General features: G+C 35.0%; 1 protein-coding gene across 3 annotated transcripts in view; it reads left to right on the forward strand.

Moving 5' to 3' along the window:
- The window catches only part of PIBF1 (progesterone immunomodulatory binding factor 1), a 199,672-nt gene that overhangs the window by 152,205 nt on the left and 29,126 nt on the right, over nt 1–18,341 (forward strand). For all 3 annotated transcript variants that reach the window (XM_047720116.1, XM_047720117.1, XM_047720115.1), the window contains exons 15-16: nt 10,134–10,264; nt 17,769–17,853. In XM_047720116.1, the coding sequence (XP_047576072.1) occupies nt 10,134–10,264; nt 17,769–17,853 (216 nt within the window). The remainder of the gene's footprint in view (nt 1–10,133; nt 10,265–17,768; nt 17,854–18,341) is intronic.

Genomic DNA, 18,341 nt, shown 5'->3' on the forward strand with positions numbered 1-18,341 from the left:
ATATCTCCTCTGAAAATAACCAAAGCAGCAAGGGAAGGGCTGTAGAACCCGTAAATCCCACAGGAACATAGCACCTCAGCAGATACAGTTAGATAGTTTTAATACAGAAGAGCCATGAAGCATTTTTCTGTGTAGATAATTGGTCCCATTTCTTTAATGTTTGTGTGTTGTCATGTACCTTTAGTGCACATTGATTATTGTGAGGGGAGAGGAATTCTTAGCTCTTCACATTTTGTGCTACTCTTACATATTGTTGCTTTCTTTCCTGTTACTGAGAGGCGGTAATGAATATTGGCTATTAAGCACATGATTCTGGAGCCAGACTCACTGGGCTAACATGCCATTTCTGGTAATTACTTGCTGTGTAAACTTGGATAAGTTGTTTAACCTCTCTGTGCCTCAGTGTTCTCAGTTGTAAATTACTTAAGTTCCAAATAAAATAATTGCATCAAAATATTTTCCAACCAAATGAGCAGATTACTTTTAGTTTTTAAAACAGAGTATGTTCGGGGCGCCTGGGTGGCGAGGTCAGTTAAGCATTTGGCTCGGGTCATGATCTCAGGGTTATGAGATCAATCCCTGTGTCGGACTCTGCCCTCAGCAGGGAGTTGTCTTGGAGTTCTCTCTTTCCCTCTGCCCCTCCTGCTTGTGTGCACGTGCAAAATTAATTAATTAATTAATTAATTTTAAAAACAATGTTTTCTATTTGGTAGAAAAAACAGAAAAGCAAAGCTGAAGGTGAAAAAATAGCTTTTAAAAACAGGCGATGACAATCTGAAAAGGCTACATATTGTGTGACACTAGCTATATGATATTCTGGAAAAGGCAAAACTGTGGACACGGTAGGAAGATCAGCAGTTGCAGGGGCTAGGAGGGAGGAACGGATGAATAGATAGAGCAAAGGGACTTTTAGGGTAGACTTTTGCTTGTGATATTGTAACTGTGGACACATGTCCTTATCCATTTGTCCAAACACAGAGAATGTACAGCACCAAGAGTGGACCGTCATGTAAACACTGGACTCTGGGTGACAACAGGGTATCAGTGTAGGTTCATCAGTTGTCACAAATGCCGACACGGGGGTAGATTGTGGGATGGGGAAGCTGGGAGTATATGGGATCTCCCTGTGTTTTCCAGTCAGTTTTGCTGCAAACCTAAAATTGCTGTAACAGAGTCTTAAAAACCAAGACGAGAAAGGGAATGAAATCTGAATACCAGGGAGAAGAAATAGATGAAAAGGAAAAGCAGGGAGATGATGTCAGTGGCTTCTTTTCTCTGAAGGTAACTGGGACCACCTTTTGCCACTGGTACAGTTTGGCAATCCAGGCAGCTGGTTTTGTTGGGAGCAGGAAAATACCCCCCGGACAGTAAATTGGTCTAGTGAGAAGTTAACTTTTTGAAATAGGTAGCAACTTGCTTTTTTGTAATGTTGAGAAATTTGGGGTAGACTTCATTTTCTCTGTGCGTCTGTGTATTTCGTGTGGCGCTTCACGCCTTGGGAAGTTAGTGTTCTCATATATTTTGTGGATGCGAGAGATATCCTGTAACTGGATGTGAGGGAAAATTAAATTGAAAGTTTCGTGAAGAAGACCTACTGTGAAGAGGCTAATTATTGCCATTCTGTCTCTTAGTTTTTGAGGTTCTGATGTGGAATCCTATAAAGTTTAACCTTTTTATTTTAATAAAGAGCATATATTTATCTACCATATGAATGACCAAAATGTTTTATGGACAAAACACTTTCATTTTTCTAACAGCTCTGTGTCTAACCTTGCCAAGTGCTTAAGCCAAGAAGTCTTTGTTTTGGTTCATTCTGGAAAAAACTCAATTACATGGATTCAAGACAATATACTAGAATTTGTTCTGTAAGCCTGCATTTTATAGGTTCACATACCCGCTCATGTGAGAGAGAGAGAGTGTGTGTGTGTGTGTGTGTGTACACATACCAAATGCCGGCTACCACCAAAGTAAGGGAAAACAGTGATTTATCTATAAATTGTATCCTATTTACACATCAAACAAATTGTTTAAACTTTTTACCTTACTGGTTTGCCTTGATAACTCATGAATGACTACACTTTTTTTTAAGAGCTATGACAATCACACAGCAACACCCTCCCCACTGCTGTCAGGATTGTTATACAATTGAACCACATTAAAATGAATTTCTCAGGGGCAAGAAATTTAAAACACTTGAACTTGAAAATTCCATTCTCTGACTCTAATCTCCTGTCCTTCCAGCTCTCCCAGTCCTTTCATTCCCACTAAATCTGTGCTTTATTTGCACTAATTGTGTGTTCCACATTCATAAACACTTCGTATTTTCCAATCTATCAAACCCCTCTTGGCTTCACTTTTCTTCCTCCCCAGCCTTATCAACTATCAAATCACAACATTCACCAGTACCCCAGATTGGTTGGTCACTAAATTCATCCATCAGGCTTTTCTTGACGTCCCCTACCTTTCACGTATTACCTTACAATCTGATAGTTACCCTATAAATGCTTAATGGAAGGAAGGAGAGAGGGAGAGAAAATTCTTTGGTTTTGTGGTCATGTGCTGAAAATTTCTTGTGGAAACCTATTACTTTTGCTGCTTGAAAGCATTACAAATTCATGTTGTCGAACATCAACCAGGCCCTCATTCCTGCGGCCCAGTGTTTTTATTTCTCTGCATCTGTCCTATTTCTCATTATCCCTACTGCAGGTCACTTTCACTCCTCAAAACCATCAGTTCCATCATCTGCTATCATCTGTAGCTTCGTTGTTACAACTAGGTCATCTAAATTTCTTTTCCTTTAATCTCTTTCACCCAAGGATTCTTTAGTATCTTCACTTACTCTTCCCTGCCCCCTCCCCGCCCTTTTTGGTCCCTCTTCAAAAAAAATGAGAGAGACTATGTGTGGGTGTGTCTGTGGGTGGGTGGACATCAGTAACTTTCAGTAACCCCTCTCTTTGTACCTAATTCCTTCTGCTATCCTCCCTGATCATCTATTCGGTGATCACCAATGTCATCTATCCTCAGTGATCAACATTGACTTCCTAATTGTCAGTATTCTCTTTTTGGTCTCCTGATCTGTGGCATGACATTATACATTTTATAGATAATCTAGAAATTCTATTTTCTCTTTGAATGACGACACCATTCTCCTTCAGATGTCTTCATCTTACAAGCCTGGTGTGTAGATGTCCCTCGTGTATCTGCCGCTTTGCGCTGTTCTTACACATCACTAGGGATTCTCAAATGGTAGTGACTATAAGAATCACCAAAGATTCTTGTTTTATATGTAGGTTTCTAGATCCCGCCCTCAGAGATTGTGATGAAGTAGGTCTGGAATGAAACTCATGAATCCGCATTTTTAACTAGCTCTTCTTGTGACTCTAATAAAAGTGATGCATGGCCACACTTTGAAAAAAATAATACACTACAGTCTTGTGTACTCTGTGACTTATGAGTAAATAGTCCGTCACAACCATGCTGATTACTCTGAAATATTTAACATTCTACTCAAGAATTTCCTCTTTTATTTCTCCTTTTATCTTGGTAATATCACCTTATTACCATACTTTGATAATCTCTGGATCAGAGCAGGGCTGGTGATCAATTAGCATGCCCTTGCTGTTGGTTATCAAAACAAGAAAATATTTGGGGGTGCCTGGGTGGCTTAGTTGGTTGAGTGTCAAGCTCTTGGTTTCAGGTCATGATCTTGGGGTCCTGGGATCTAGCCCTGCATCAGGTTCCACACTCAGTGCAGAGTCTGCTTGTCTCTTTCCCAACCCATCTGCTCCCTAGCCACTTTCCCAAGCACGTGCTTGCTCTCTCTCTCTCAAATAAATAAATAACCCCCCCAAAAATAAAATATTTTCAAGAACACTGTACACAGCTATTGTCCTAAACCCCTGCATATCATTCCCATCTGTCCTTGTGCTTCTCCTGAAAGCCCCTTGATCTCCTCATCATCCACCAACAAAGAAATACCTTAGACCACAGAGTTTCTCCAGGAACCTGCTCCAGTGCAAAGCTGGCATCTTAATTGGTTGATTTGTATCACTTAAATATCACTCCTCTTAAAGATGATGATGTTATTCACCATGTGAGACACAGGATAAGAAAGTGGTTTTAATGGGAAGGATGGTAAATTCAGGAGATGAGATGATTTATGTGTAGTGTTAAGTCTGCTAAAATAGTTGGATGGAGTGTCCTGCAGCATGTCCAAGATTGCAACAGCCGTCCTTTCCAAATTTGACTGATTACCTGAATCTAAGACTAGCCCTGAGACATTTTGATTCATTGGGACTGGGGTGGGGCCCAGAAATCACTGGTTCTTTAACATTTTCCCCAGTGATCTGATGATTTAACTAGATGTGAGAACTACTCCTACAGATTGAGACACAGAGAATTAGTACCAAAGTGTTGCTCCATATTGGACCTCAAATAGGCATTTTACATTCCGTGGCACAGTCAAAAAGATTAGATAATGGTATGTGGAATTTTCTTCGCAAAAACCACCACCAGGGGTGCCTGCGTGGCTCAGTCGTTAAGCATCTGCCTTCCGCTCAGATCATGGACCCAGGGTCCTGGGATCAAGTCCCACCTGGGGTTCCCTGCTCAGCAGGGAGCCTGCTTCTCCCTCTCCCTCTGCCTGCTGCTCCCCTTGCTTGTATACTTGCTCTCTCTCTTGCTTACACTCTGTCAAATAAACAAATGAAATCTTTAAAAAAAAAAAAAAAAGTACGACCAGTACTAGAAAGTATCACTTGTATATATTTTATCCACAGAAACTAATTCAGTGTTAAATTCTATTCAACAAAATGCATTTTTGTCTCTAGCAAGGAGCTCCATTTCTAGGAGTTTCTTTAAAAATAACCTCCACAAGAAAAAAAATCCCACATTTAGGAAAATCACAACAAAATATGGTCACCTGTATATATATTTTTTAATTTTAAGAGAAAATATATCATTTTAGATTATCATCCAAGAGTAAGTTAAAATTTGAATCAAAATATGTAATTATGTTTTAGTCAGGTGTTGCGTTTCTCTGAATCATATGTACAATTTATTGAAACAAAGGATAACAATTCTGTAAAATGTAGTGTCATGGGTTTACTCCTGAGTCATTTATTACGTATATGATTCTTGAGTCACTAATTACTAAGGCTTTCCTATAAGGAAAAGATTACTAACAATAGGCAAAGGGAGTGATTGTGTAACTTTTTGAATACTAAGTATTAGAGTTACAGAAAGACTTTTTAAAACCATACTGTAGGAATTAAATTATGTCAAATTACAATTATTTCAAAAATCAGTATTAGCATTACTTTTCATTGACAGACATGTATTTTCCCTAAAAAATTAAAATAAATTTTGGGATTTAAAATCTTGCCGGTTTATAAAGAAATAGGTTCATAAAACTGGCGTTACTATAGTAAGCCCTTATTATCCAGAGAGCGAGGAGTTTGTAGGTTGTGTATTAGAGATACCTTTTGAAAGTAAGGCTTTGGGGGCCCCTAATTTTGTTTATAATACTAAAACCTAACATATGTAATTGCTGTGAGGATAAAAATGGAACTAAAATAATTAAGACTAATGACTGCTGTTACACTTTTTATGCAGTTGAATTTAGATCTGATAAGTTTCAAGCACAGCTTATTCTAGACTACACCTAACTACAATTTGTAAATGCCTTTAGTGCTTCCCTGACGTTGTACCCCAACTAACACCAGCCCACCACGGCTCTCCCTCCCCTACCCCCGACTATTCTGCACTTTGAAACACAAAGCAACTTGTCAGTTCAGTTTATTCAGTTAAGGTCAGTTCCGTGAAAACAAAGTCAAGGCAATTATTTGATTTAATTGACTAGTGAAACTGGTTATACAGGTAAGTAGAACTTAGTTTTATTTTTGTCCAGCTGCATATTTGAATGTTCATAAAGTAACTTAGTAGAGTAAGTAATAAGATTCCGGTGACATTGTAATAGATTTAAAAGAATGATTACCAAAACAAGGAAAAAAGACACTAAAACCCAAACTATAGAAAATATTCGTGGTATTTTTTTTCTTTATGGCTTTGCTTTTGCTGTAATGAATCATGTCCAAAAAATGAAGTCGTCTTTTCTTTCACTGTTCATTTCCTTTTCTTTGAGGAATTTTTTTCTTGGGCTAATGTAACCAAAAGGAAGTGTTCTAATATAATTTCGTTGAATCATTTGAGTAACTTAAAATGTAGTCCTCAATCAGCAAGCCAGATATTCTTTAACAGCTAGCTGGTCAATCACCTTTTGGATTCTCTTTTTTCCTTGCCCACCTAGATCTCATGGCCGATGATTCTAACAGTGATTCTTTCTGCCTTTGATTCTTTCTGCCTTCCACTGTACCTTCCACTATACCCTTCCTACTGTTCTCTACACCTTCAGCTTCTAGGCTGCTAATCATTCATTTCTTTTATGTGAGTAGAACACCAAAAAATTGCAGTAACAAAATAAGTTCTATGTGTAGATCTTAATAATAATAATTATATATATATATATATATATATATATATATATATATATCTCGTTAATGTAATTCACTTGAGAAAAAAAAAATAGAAATCATTTCTTGTCCCAGAAAAAAAGAGCAAATCTTTAGCCTCCATTGAACTTGTTAGTGACTATGAAGGAAAGAAGAAAAAAATATTTAAACATATAAAAGGCTAGAATTTTATTGTCAAAGACCATGTTAAGGTCATAAAGTAAGAATTTTGTAGTATTTTTGTTCTGTGTAGTAAAATACTCCCTTCCCTACCCCCCAGTTTTAAAATAGGTATCCACCACTTTTATAGAGATTATTCAGTTTTCGCATATCAAACTTCAGAATACTTTTTCTGAGAACTCATTAGGTACCAAAGTATGGGCTTACGGATACTGACAGTGCTGTGTTTAGTCCTATACTGACCTACATTTTATATTTGCTTAGCAAAAGAGCAAACACAATAAAAAAAATTTTTAAAAACTAAGGTTGGTTGGGTATAGAAGTTAATAAAATCCTTAAGAGGGGTTGCCTGGGTGGTTCAGTCAGTTAAGTGTCTACCTAAGGCTCAGGTCATGATCCCAGAGTCCTGGGATCGAGCCCCACATTGGGCTTCCTGCTCATCAGGGAGCCTGCTTCTCCCTCTCCCTCTGCCCTTCTCCCCTGCTGATGTGCGCTCTCTCTCTCTCTCTCTCTCTCTCTCTCTGTTAAACAAATAAATAAAATCTTTAAAAAATAAATAAAATCCTTAGGGAAAGAATTTTCGTCTTACATACTGAGAGCATTACATAGTCCTTAACCTTAGTGCAACTTATGTCTGAAAAAATTTCACAAAGAAAACTTAAAAAAAAAATTAATTTTGAAGTCTGTTGCAATATTAAACTAGTAAAAAATGGATAACATCCTAAATGTTTATTACTATAAGCAATATAATTATGGGACCTTGGCTTCCTAGACAATTTTGTCACTACTAAAATCATATATTACGGTACTCTAAGAGCTTGGGAGAATAATTATATAAGGTAAAGTGAAAAGGCATAATATAAAGTTACACATAATACACTAGCAATAAGCAATCCAAAAAGAAATTAAGAAGACAGTTCCATTTATAATAGCATCCAAAAGAGAAAAATGCTTAGGAATAAATTTAATCAAACAGGAGAAAGATTTGTACACTGAAAACTACAAAACATTCCTAAAGAAATTTAAATTTAAAAAGACCTAATAAATGGGGGGCCCCTGGGTGGCTCAGTGGGTTAAGCCTCTGCCTTCCCTTAGGTCAAGATCTCAGGGTCCTGGGATAGAGCGCCACATCGGGCTCTCTGCTCAGCAGGGAGCCTGCTTCCCCTTCTCTCTCTCTGCCTGCCTCTCTGCCTACTTGTGATCTCTCTCTCTGTCAAATAAATAAATAAAATCTTTAAAAAGAAAAAAAGACCTAATAAGTGGAAGACATCCCACGTTCACAGATTAGAAGACTTAAGTGACAGTACCACCCAAAACAATTTACAGATTCCATGCAATCCCTAACAACATTCTAACAACATTTTTTGCAAAAATAGAAAAACCCATCCAAAAATTCATATACAATTTCAAGGGACACTGAATGGCTAAAACAATCTTGAAAAGGAAAAATGAGGTTGGAGGACTCACACTTCCAGATTCTAAAATTTACTACAAAAGTTCAGTAGTCAAAACAGTGTTGTACTAGCATAAGAATATATAGATACGACTAATGGAATAGAATAGAGCCTAGAAATAAATCTTCATGTATATGGTCAATGGTTTTTCAACAAGATTGCCAAGACCGTTCAATGGGAAAAAAGACAGTCTTTTCAAGAAATGATAAAACTGGATATCTACATGTAAGACATTGAAATTGAACCCATACCTTACATTATATACAAAAATTAATTCCAAGTGGATCAAAGACCCAAATTTCAGAGCTAAGAATATAAAACTCAAAAAAGAAAACATAGGAGGAAATCATGATCTTGGGTTTCGTAATTGTTTCTTAAAAATGACATCAAAAGGGGCACCTGGGTGGATCAGTCAGTTGAGCTTCTGCCTCCTGCTCAGGTCATGATCCCAGGGCTCTGGGATCAAGTCTCACATAATGCTCCCTGCTCAGCAGGGAGTCTGCAGCTTCCTCTCCCTCTGCCCTTCTCCACTGCTCATGCTTTCTCTTCTCTCAAATTAATGAGTAAGATCTTTAAAAAAAAAAAAAAAAGAAAGAAACCAAAATTACAGGCAGCAAAAGAAAAACTAGGAAAGTTGGACTTCATGAAAATTAAAGAGTTTTGTGATCAAAAGACCCACAGAATGGGAAAAGATATTTGCAAATCATATGTCAAATAAGGAATATCTAGAACATAAAAGAGCTACTACAACCCAACAACAAAAAAGCAGACAACCTAATTAAAATATAGGTGAAAAACTTGAATAGATATTTCTCCAAATAAGATATACAACAGCCAATAGGCACATGAAATAACAGTGTTGGTAAGGATGTGAAGAAAGTAGAACCAAGTGCATTGTTAATAGGAATGTAAAATGAGGCACCCTCTGTGGAAAACAGTTGCCAGTTCCTCAAAAAGTAAAATATAGAAAAAAATATATAATTACCATAGAACCTGGCAGTTTCATTGCATTCCTGAGTAGAACCCCAAAGGAATTAAAAGTGGGAACTCAAAATATTTATTTATACACCACTATTTGTAGCAACATTAGTTACAATACCAAAAAGTGAAAACAGCCCAAATATTCATCAACAGGTGAAAAAACACACAATGGAATATTATTTAACCATAGAAAGGAATGAAATTCTGATACATGGTACAGCATGGATGAATCTTGAAAACATTACATTAATGAAATAAGCAGACAAAATGACAAATATTATATGATTCCCTTTATATGTCTAGAATAAGCAAACTCATAGAGACAGATTGTAGAATAGAGGGGGGTGTGGGGCATGTTTTTACTTAATGGATACTTTTGTTGCAACTGATAAAAATATTCCAGAAATAGATACTAGTGATGGTTACACAACATTTTGAATGTACTTAATGCCACTGAAGGTGTACAGTAAAATGGTTCAAATGCTAAATTTTATATTATTTATATTTTAACTATAATTTCTTAGAAACTTCATTATACATAATGATTTAGCTACAGTTCATCAATTTTATAAATAAAGATGGAAGGAAATATGAAGACATGAGAAAAATGCTAAGTTATAATGTCATTATGTTATTTTGAATAAAGAAAGCTCAAATAAAAGATTTTTATTTTAGCTAAAGAATATTTATTAAAAGAGATAAATTTTATGTTACATATCTTCTCACACCAACAAATGTCAAAACATTGAGGTGACCCACCCCTAAAATTGGTAACAATTCATATTTTATTTAAAATTTTTCTTTCCTATTAATGTATTACTTGTTATTATCATAAAGAATAGTTATATTGATTAATAAGTTTTAAAACCTTCAAAGTTACATAGGAAACACTTTTCTGAGTAATTCATGTAAGGGAGTTTTGGTGTACTGTGTCTATGCTACAGCATTTTGGATAACCTTAGTTTCTTGTAAAATTTTTTAGATTTTCATGAAATCTGTTTTTCTTTAGCTTAACAGGGCCAATTCTCTGTTAAACCAGACTCAACAGCCTTACAGATATCTCATTGAATCAGTGCGTCAGAGAGATTCTAAGATTGATTCCCTGAAGGAGTGTATTACACAACTTGAGAAGGATGTCAGGTAAATCGTCTATAAATCTTTTATTTGAATTATAAAGGCAATGTAAGCATAATACTGCTATCCATGAATTAAGTTTGTAAATTGTGAAGAAAAAATGTAAATAGTGAACATGGTCTTAAATGTAATTTATCTTAGAGAAACTGGGTCACATTAGTTATTCACATTCTACCTTATGATCAGAAGTCTTAGCCTGGAAATAATAATGCTGTGCTTATTAACAAAGCACTCCACCAGCCATCGGATATAAGCAGCTATTCTGTCCTTATTTCTCTAGAATTCTTGACCAAAGGAAGAAGAGGAATATAACCAGATACCATTTGTGGAGTCAAAATGACTATTTTCTTTTTTCAGTAGGGTCCATGCCCAGTGTGGAGCCCATCACAGGGCTCAAATTCATGACCCTGAAATCAAGATCTGAGCTGAGTTAGAGCTTAATTAACTTAAGTTAGAGCTTAACTGACTTAATTGACTGAGCCATCCAGGCACCCCAAAAATGACTTTTTTTTTTTAAGATTGTATATTTGAGAGAGAGAGAGCGCACACATTGGGTGGGGGAGATGCAGAGGGAAGATACATCAGGATCATTTAGGGAACCTTGTAGGAAGTAAAAATTCCTGAGTCCTCTCTACAGAGACATTTATTTTTATTTTTTAAGATTTATTTATTTATTTTAGAGAGAGAGAAAGCAGGAGGAAGGAACAGAGAAAAGAGGGGGAAAGAGAGTCTCAAGCAAACTCCGCATTGAACGGGGAACCTGAGATCATGACCTTAGCCAAACCAAGAGTTGGACACTTAACCAACTAGGCCTCCCAGGCAACCCCCCCAAAAAATGACTTTTTAAACACACAAAATACACACATTTGCTTAGATTCTGTTGACTTTGCCAAGCAATTTTTTAGGCTTTTCTTCCCCTGACTCTACATGAGGTAGCCCATGAATTACCTAAATGTAAATAAATCCCTTTCACTTCCTTTGACTGAAATTGTTTTCTTACATGACCCCTTACCCAAAAGACTTGTTCCATTTAATAGTCATTCAAATTCCTTACCTGTTCATATATATAATCATTTTAGTCTTTTTAAGTTGAAGTAAAAGAATGATGTTATACATAAGAAAGATGTTTTAACTCATGGGTGGTTGATTAGTTGGCTCAGTTATTGGATTTTAAAATTGTTAGAATAACTTAGATAAATTATTAACCAATTCATAAATGTAGAAGCAGAGAATTAGATGGGAATAGAAACTGTTAAATTAAGGAACTGAAAAATAATTAGGAGACTATAGTTATTAAATTCAGATTTCCTAAGGTATATAACCATGTATGGGTGGGTGTTCTCTCTGAAGAATCAGAATAATTACCTTCTCTTGTTTCTACCCTGCCAAAATAATTGATTCAAAACTTTACTCCTAATTTTAAATTTCAGGATGATATGATAAAATAATTTTAAATCACATTTCTGCAAATGTCAATATAAATAATAATTTACTCCTACATTAATTTTAAAGTTAAAAATTAGATTTAGAATATATATAACCTACATTAATTAAATTAAATAATAAATAAACCAAATTAAGAAATTAATTAAAATAATTCAGTGAATCACTTAAGCAGTTCTTCTGTAAGTAGCTATTGGGGGCAATAGAAATTATGTTTTATCACTCACTAGGCACTTGGTTATCTTAAGGAAATTGAGGGAAGAACCCTAAATAGAAATTTTGCTTCCTATATTATGTATTTCTTCCTATAATATATTTGAAATTTTGTATAGAATCTCCTTTTACTTTTTTAATCTTGGAGCAGGAACATTAAAGTCCTATGATAAAATTACCTTTCACAGTTACCTTCAAATAAATTTATTTGAGTATTTATTTTACTAAGACTTAGGAGTTGAAAAGATTTAATATAGAGAAAAATAATACCTATAGGAGGAAATGATTAAGATGAATAAGTTCAGCCCTAAAGAAATTAAGCAACTTGTTATCTAAGAATGTACATACAGCTTTGTGGTAGGGTCAAAATTTGAATCCAGATCTGTCTGCTTCCTAATTCTGTACTCTAAACCATTATGTTATACTGCCTCCCTATGTTCTATTCTGAATAAGGGAGAATTTTTCATTAACTCATATAATTAAGGAAGAGAAGTTAAAAAAAAAATAGCGTAGAAGAGTGCTTTAAAGTGGAGCTTTAATGAATTGATAATTGCTAAAGCTAGGTGGTAGATACTTGTGGGTTTGTTATATTTTCCTTCTTCTTTCGAAATATTCCAAATAAAGTTGTTTTTAAAAAACAGATTTTAAAAGGGAGTACAGGCTCTATAGATAGGTTACATGGGTTTAAATCTAGCTCAGTACTTAGTTTTGAGTTAAAGCCAGTCCATTAAACTCTCTAAACCTCCATTGTCCCATAGAACTTTCTGTAATGGTAAAAATAGTCCATGTCTTCTGCATTGTCCAGTATGGCCACTACCCATATGAGGAACTAAATTTTTTATTTTAATTAAGTTAATTTTAATTGCCACCTGTGGCCAGTTAATGGCTCTGGTATTGGACAGTAGAGCCAGTTTTCTTATCTGTGAAATGCGAGTGATACTCTAGTACTAGCAGCACTTAATTCGTATAGTTATTCTGAGGATTAATATAGTGTATAGCACTGTGCCTACACATTATGAATGCTGTGTAAATGTTTGCTATTATTAGTATTTATCTTACATGAAACAAATTTTTATGTTGAAAGTTATCTTAAAAATGAGAAATTACATTTCTCAAAACATTTTGAATTTTGACAAAAATTAGGACTCCCTTAATAACAGCAACATCATCATGAAAACTATGTCAGTTATGAAAGTAACTATAAAAAACATTTTTGTGCTAAAATCTGGATCCTTTAAAGCTATGTTTCATGAACTCGCTATATAAATATTTTAATCGATTCTGAACTAGTATTTCACAGGATATGAAATCTTGCTCTTAATTGAAGCAACTACCTTCTAATGTGAAAAATTAAGGTGCTTTTAGTAGTTTAATTATGGCCTTTGAGATGCTGTTAAACGTACCCTCATGACATGAATGAAATACCATAAAAAATTGCACAGTCCACAAGTCAGAGCTAGCAGTCTGTCTACCCTCTCTCTTACTTGTAGCTGATGACATTTCAAATGTAGAGGAATTATCCTGGACTTTGAATACACATCAGCCAGTTTCTATTGTCATGGTAGATGTGCCTGTAAATTACAGCTGCTGGTGTGAACATCAAGGGTTAGATGTGAAAATTAAATGAAATAACATATACAAAGCTTCTGGTGCATGGGAGAAACTCAGTAAATATTACTTCCCTTCCTTTTGCCCTTCATTAATTTGAAATTTAAACATCAGATGTCCCATTTAAAACAATTACCAAGTGATCATGTCTTAAAAAGGCCTATCCTGGGACACCTGGGTGGCTCAGTTGGTTGAGCAGCTGCCTTCGGCTCAGGTCATGATCCCAGTGTCCTGGGATCGAGTCCCACATCGGGCTCCTTGCTCATCAGGGAGCCTGCTTCTCCCTCTGCCTCTGCCTGCCATTCTGTCTGCCTGTGCTTGCTCTTTCTCCCTCTCTCTCTCTGACGAATAAATAAATAAAATCTTAAAAAAAAAAAAAAAAAAAAAAGGCCTATCCTTTTTGCTAGGTGTTGATTTTAATTGTAAGGAATATTTATATGAATTGATTACTTTTTAAATTGAAGTATAGTTGACATGCCATATTATATTAATTTCAGGTGTGCAACACAGGGATTAAACATTTTATATGTTATGAAATGCTCACCCCAGTGTGGTTACCATCTGTCACCTTACAAACTTATTACAGTATTATTGACTCTATTCCCCATGCTGTACTTTTCATCCCCATGACTTATTTATTTTATAGCTGGAAGTTTGTACCACTTTATCCCCTTCACCTGTTTTGTCCAAACCACCCCCCCTCCCCTCTGGCACCCACCAGTTCTCTGTATTTATGAGTCTTTCTGTTTTGTTTTGTTTGTTCATTTGTTTTGTTTTGGAGATTCCACGTGAAAGTGAAATCCTGCGGTATTTGTCCTTCTCTATATTACTGATTTCATTTAGTATAATACCTCGAGGTCCATCCATGTTCTTGAAAATGGCAAGATTTCATTCTTTTTTATAGCAGACTAATATTCCCGTGTGTGTGTGTGTGTGTGTGTGTGTGTGTGTGTGTGTACACATTACATCTTTATCCATTCATCTATCTATAGGTTGCCTTTTTGTTTTGTCGACAGTTTCCTTCGCTATTTCAAAGCTTTTTAGTTTGATATAGTTCCAGTTATTTATGTCTGTTTTTACTGCCCTTACATGAGGAGACAGATCCAAAAAAATATAATCGCTAAGACCAATGTCCCAGAGTTTATTGCCTATGTTTTCTCTTAGGAGTTTTATGGTTTCAGTTAAATGATTACTCTTTAAAATATGTCTCTAGCTTATACAATAGAAGCTCTTTAAGGAACTGAATAATTTTATCATTGTCTTAGAAAATAAAACAATGCCACTATACCAACCTCCAACTTGCAAATTTATCTATTTATATTCAGTGTCTAGAAAGGTTAGAGTAAATAGGTACCAAAATGAAATCATTATGAACATATTAAAAGCTAGCATTTGAGTTATCACTATGAAGTAACTTTAAATTTCCCTATCATTAAAGTAATAATCCATTCTAAAGGTAGTACTGTTAAACTCTCCTCTACCGAGCCACCAGAGACCGTCTGAGTTATGTAGTTTGATCTATGGCCCAGAACTGAAGGAAGCACAGAAAGAGAATACTTAGCATAAATTTCCTTTTCCCATTGTCAGTTCTCAGTTTATTCTTAACTAGTAGTTTAAGAAGAAAAGACTACTTAGCCTTGTGAGGCTAAGCCAGGGTATATTGATCCAGGAAGTTAAAGTACATTATATCAGGAATATGTTTTCATATAGCAGGTGACACAGAGCCATAAAGACGAATTTCTGAGTAATAATTAACAGTGAATTGAACAGTTATGGGTGTAATATACCATTCACGGTAGATGTGCTTATAAGGAGATTTGTTTTGTAGTTACTTTATGAGTCACGCATGGAAGCTTTGTATTTTTAAAGGTAAATTTCCACTGTTATGAAATATGTCTTATGGAGACTAAACTTCAATTGAGTAATTACATACACACTGGAAGAACACAGAGTATAATAATCATCATATGCAGTTTTAGAGACCCGTGTGCTGAAGATGGTCTCCCTTGTGGTTTAAGAGTGTAATATAGAGAAGGCTGAGACTTTGAAAATATATACCCAAGTATTGTCTGAGGCGTCTGTACTGTTTGCAATAAACCCACGTCTTACAGATACAACAGAGTTGCTCTGTGAACCAGTTTATCCACCCACCTTTTATCCTATATTGTACAGATATTTTTGCTGTTTAAATATGGAATACTTCCTTTATCCTGGAAAAAATTAAGCACTACATATGAAGCATTTCTAACAGATTACCTAGTCAGATCCTTTATTTCATCAACATTCCATTCCTATTGCACACATTTTCTTTTTTTTTTTTTTTCCTAAGATTTTATTTATTTATTTGACAGAGACACAGTGAGAGAGGGAACACAAGTAGGGGAAGTGGGAGAGGGAGAAGCAGGCCTCCCACTGAGCAGAGAGTCCAATGTGGGGCTCGATCCCTGGACCCGGGGATCACCAGCTGAAAGCAGACACTTAATGACTGAGCCACCCAGGAGCCCCTGCACACATTTTCTTTAAGGTCCTGTTGGTATTTGAGAGAGAGAGAGAGTGTGTGTGTGTGTGTGTACTGCCTGTGAGTGTATGTTTACATAGTATATGTATGTAACATGTATATGAACATTAACATGTATATATGCATATCGTTAATACATTTCTGTTCCTCAAAAATCCTATTCCTGTGTTCTGGATGTTTAATTTTAAAAAATATTTGAATGCTACAGTTCAGAAACATCTGATCTTTACCATACTTTGCAGGACTCTGGCAGAATCTGATACTCAGTTACCTTTATGTCATTTAGTTCTTTTCAACTCCAAGGCTCAGTAGGATCTCTGATGCCTAATTCTGAAAGTCAGTCTGTTTTTCTGCTGAGCTGCTAACCTGTATGGCATTTAATTACTGTTTTTCTCCAGTACCTGTATTTCATCTAAATTAGTAATACCATATGGCATTTATGTTGTGTTTTATATGTTTGATTCTTTATTTACTCATTCATTAGGTAATTCATATATCCCTTTGACATACATGAGTATTGTTTTCCACTTTTACAGATGTGAAAACTGAGGCTTAGTAGGGTGGTTGTGTGCTGTGCTTTATAGCACACACTTGAGTTAATGTCACAGTTGGAAACAGAAGTCAGAATTGCATCTTGTTTTTCTCTCAGAGGACAAATTATGGTGCTTCCTTGGGGAAGTTCAGTTACTAGGAAAAAGGAGAATATGAGTTTTTTTCCTCTTAAGTCCATGGAATTACTAGTTCTTTCAGAATACTTAATACTGTTCCTTGAATATTAAAAAAAAAAACTGCCTGATATTTTAAAAATTGGTGGCTTTCCACTTTCTTAAAGGATAATTTAAAACATCTTACCTATTCAGCAAAACAATCCTTACTAATTTTACCTTCACAGATTTTGTTTTGATATTTATGGAATTATGTTGTTTTGATTCATTGTTGCTTTTCTTAAGTCTTGATGTGGTGCTGAGGAGATTCATTCCAGTGACTTTCAAAGAGTATTTCAGTTAATGGTTCTAATTAATTTTTATATGTTGAATAATAAAACTCCAGACGGTACAAGACAGGCCTCAAATATTTCTCTCTTAAAATCCTAATATGTTCTTCTGTTTAGGCTTCTCACCCTTTCCTATCAGAAAATAAGTCCTGTCAAAGGCAAACTCTTGATACAGACTTACAAATTAAAGATTGAACTAAGAATTTGGAGGCAAAAATTGTTTATCACAGACTGAATATCTGATTCATTTGTCTAACTTAATTATATGCCTTGTAATTTAGTGCATGGTCAATTATAAAATGCTACTTTTAGTTTTAAGGGTAAATGTTTTAATTTGACTTCCAGTGTCTTGAGTTTTAATATTTTCCCCAAACATACTTTTTAGCTTTTGTATAAATCACACTTCATCATTTTTACATTTCAGGAGTAAATAATCATCTTTAAAACACCAATTTTTATGCCCTTACCAGGCAGGAAAGGATTCTCAGAACACATCTCATTTGCACTGTCAAATGATTATTAAAAGAAAAAGTCTTCTTAGAAAATAATTAGCTGTTGATGAAATCAAACATTATGGTGGCTGGTCTGCTATCTTTATGGACTATAAATTTAATTTCTCTTTAATTCAAACAGATTTGTTAGATTTGTCTTTTTAGCCTTTTGCTATTTACTATTTATTAATGAAATTTACACCAATATGATGACTTCTTAAAAACTTGGTGGTTTTTTTTCAGCAATTTAAATAAAGAAAAGTCAGCTCTACTACAGATGAAGAATCAAATGGCATTAGATTTAGAACAACTTCTAAATCATCGTGAGGTACTTTTTTCATTTTGTCATAATTTTTACTTTCAGCTTTTTCAGAGTCCATATTGCATTAAGGTTACTAAATCCCAGTTGTCCATGTGCATTAATGACTTCTCATGTTTGCATCTCACTGTCATCTGGTCCTTTATATTGAATATGTGATATACTTAATTATTCTTTATGAATTAATTTATACTTTATTCTTTGGGTTAATTCTTACTCCTGGAATGCCCCTTCTTGTTGCCCCCTTATTGCCTTGTTCAATCTCTGTCACTGAATTTCGATATTATTTAATAATGTTTTGTTTTACCTCCTTATCTTGCTAGACAGTAAATTTCTTTAGTGTATCTCTGTCTTATTCATCATTGTACTGCCCATATGTTCTATGTATGCTTAGAGTCCATAAAGCACATTTTCTTGTTATTTCTCTTAGAAATCTTTTAGAACTAATATAAAATTCCTCATTTTATAAAAGGAGAAATGAGTTTCAAGTGGCTTGA

This window comes from Lutra lutra, chromosome 3 (assembly GCF_902655055.1).
Source record: "Lutra lutra chromosome 3, mLutLut1.2, whole genome shotgun sequence".
NCBI classification, from domain to species: domain Eukaryota; kingdom Metazoa; phylum Chordata; class Mammalia; order Carnivora; family Mustelidae; genus Lutra; species Lutra lutra.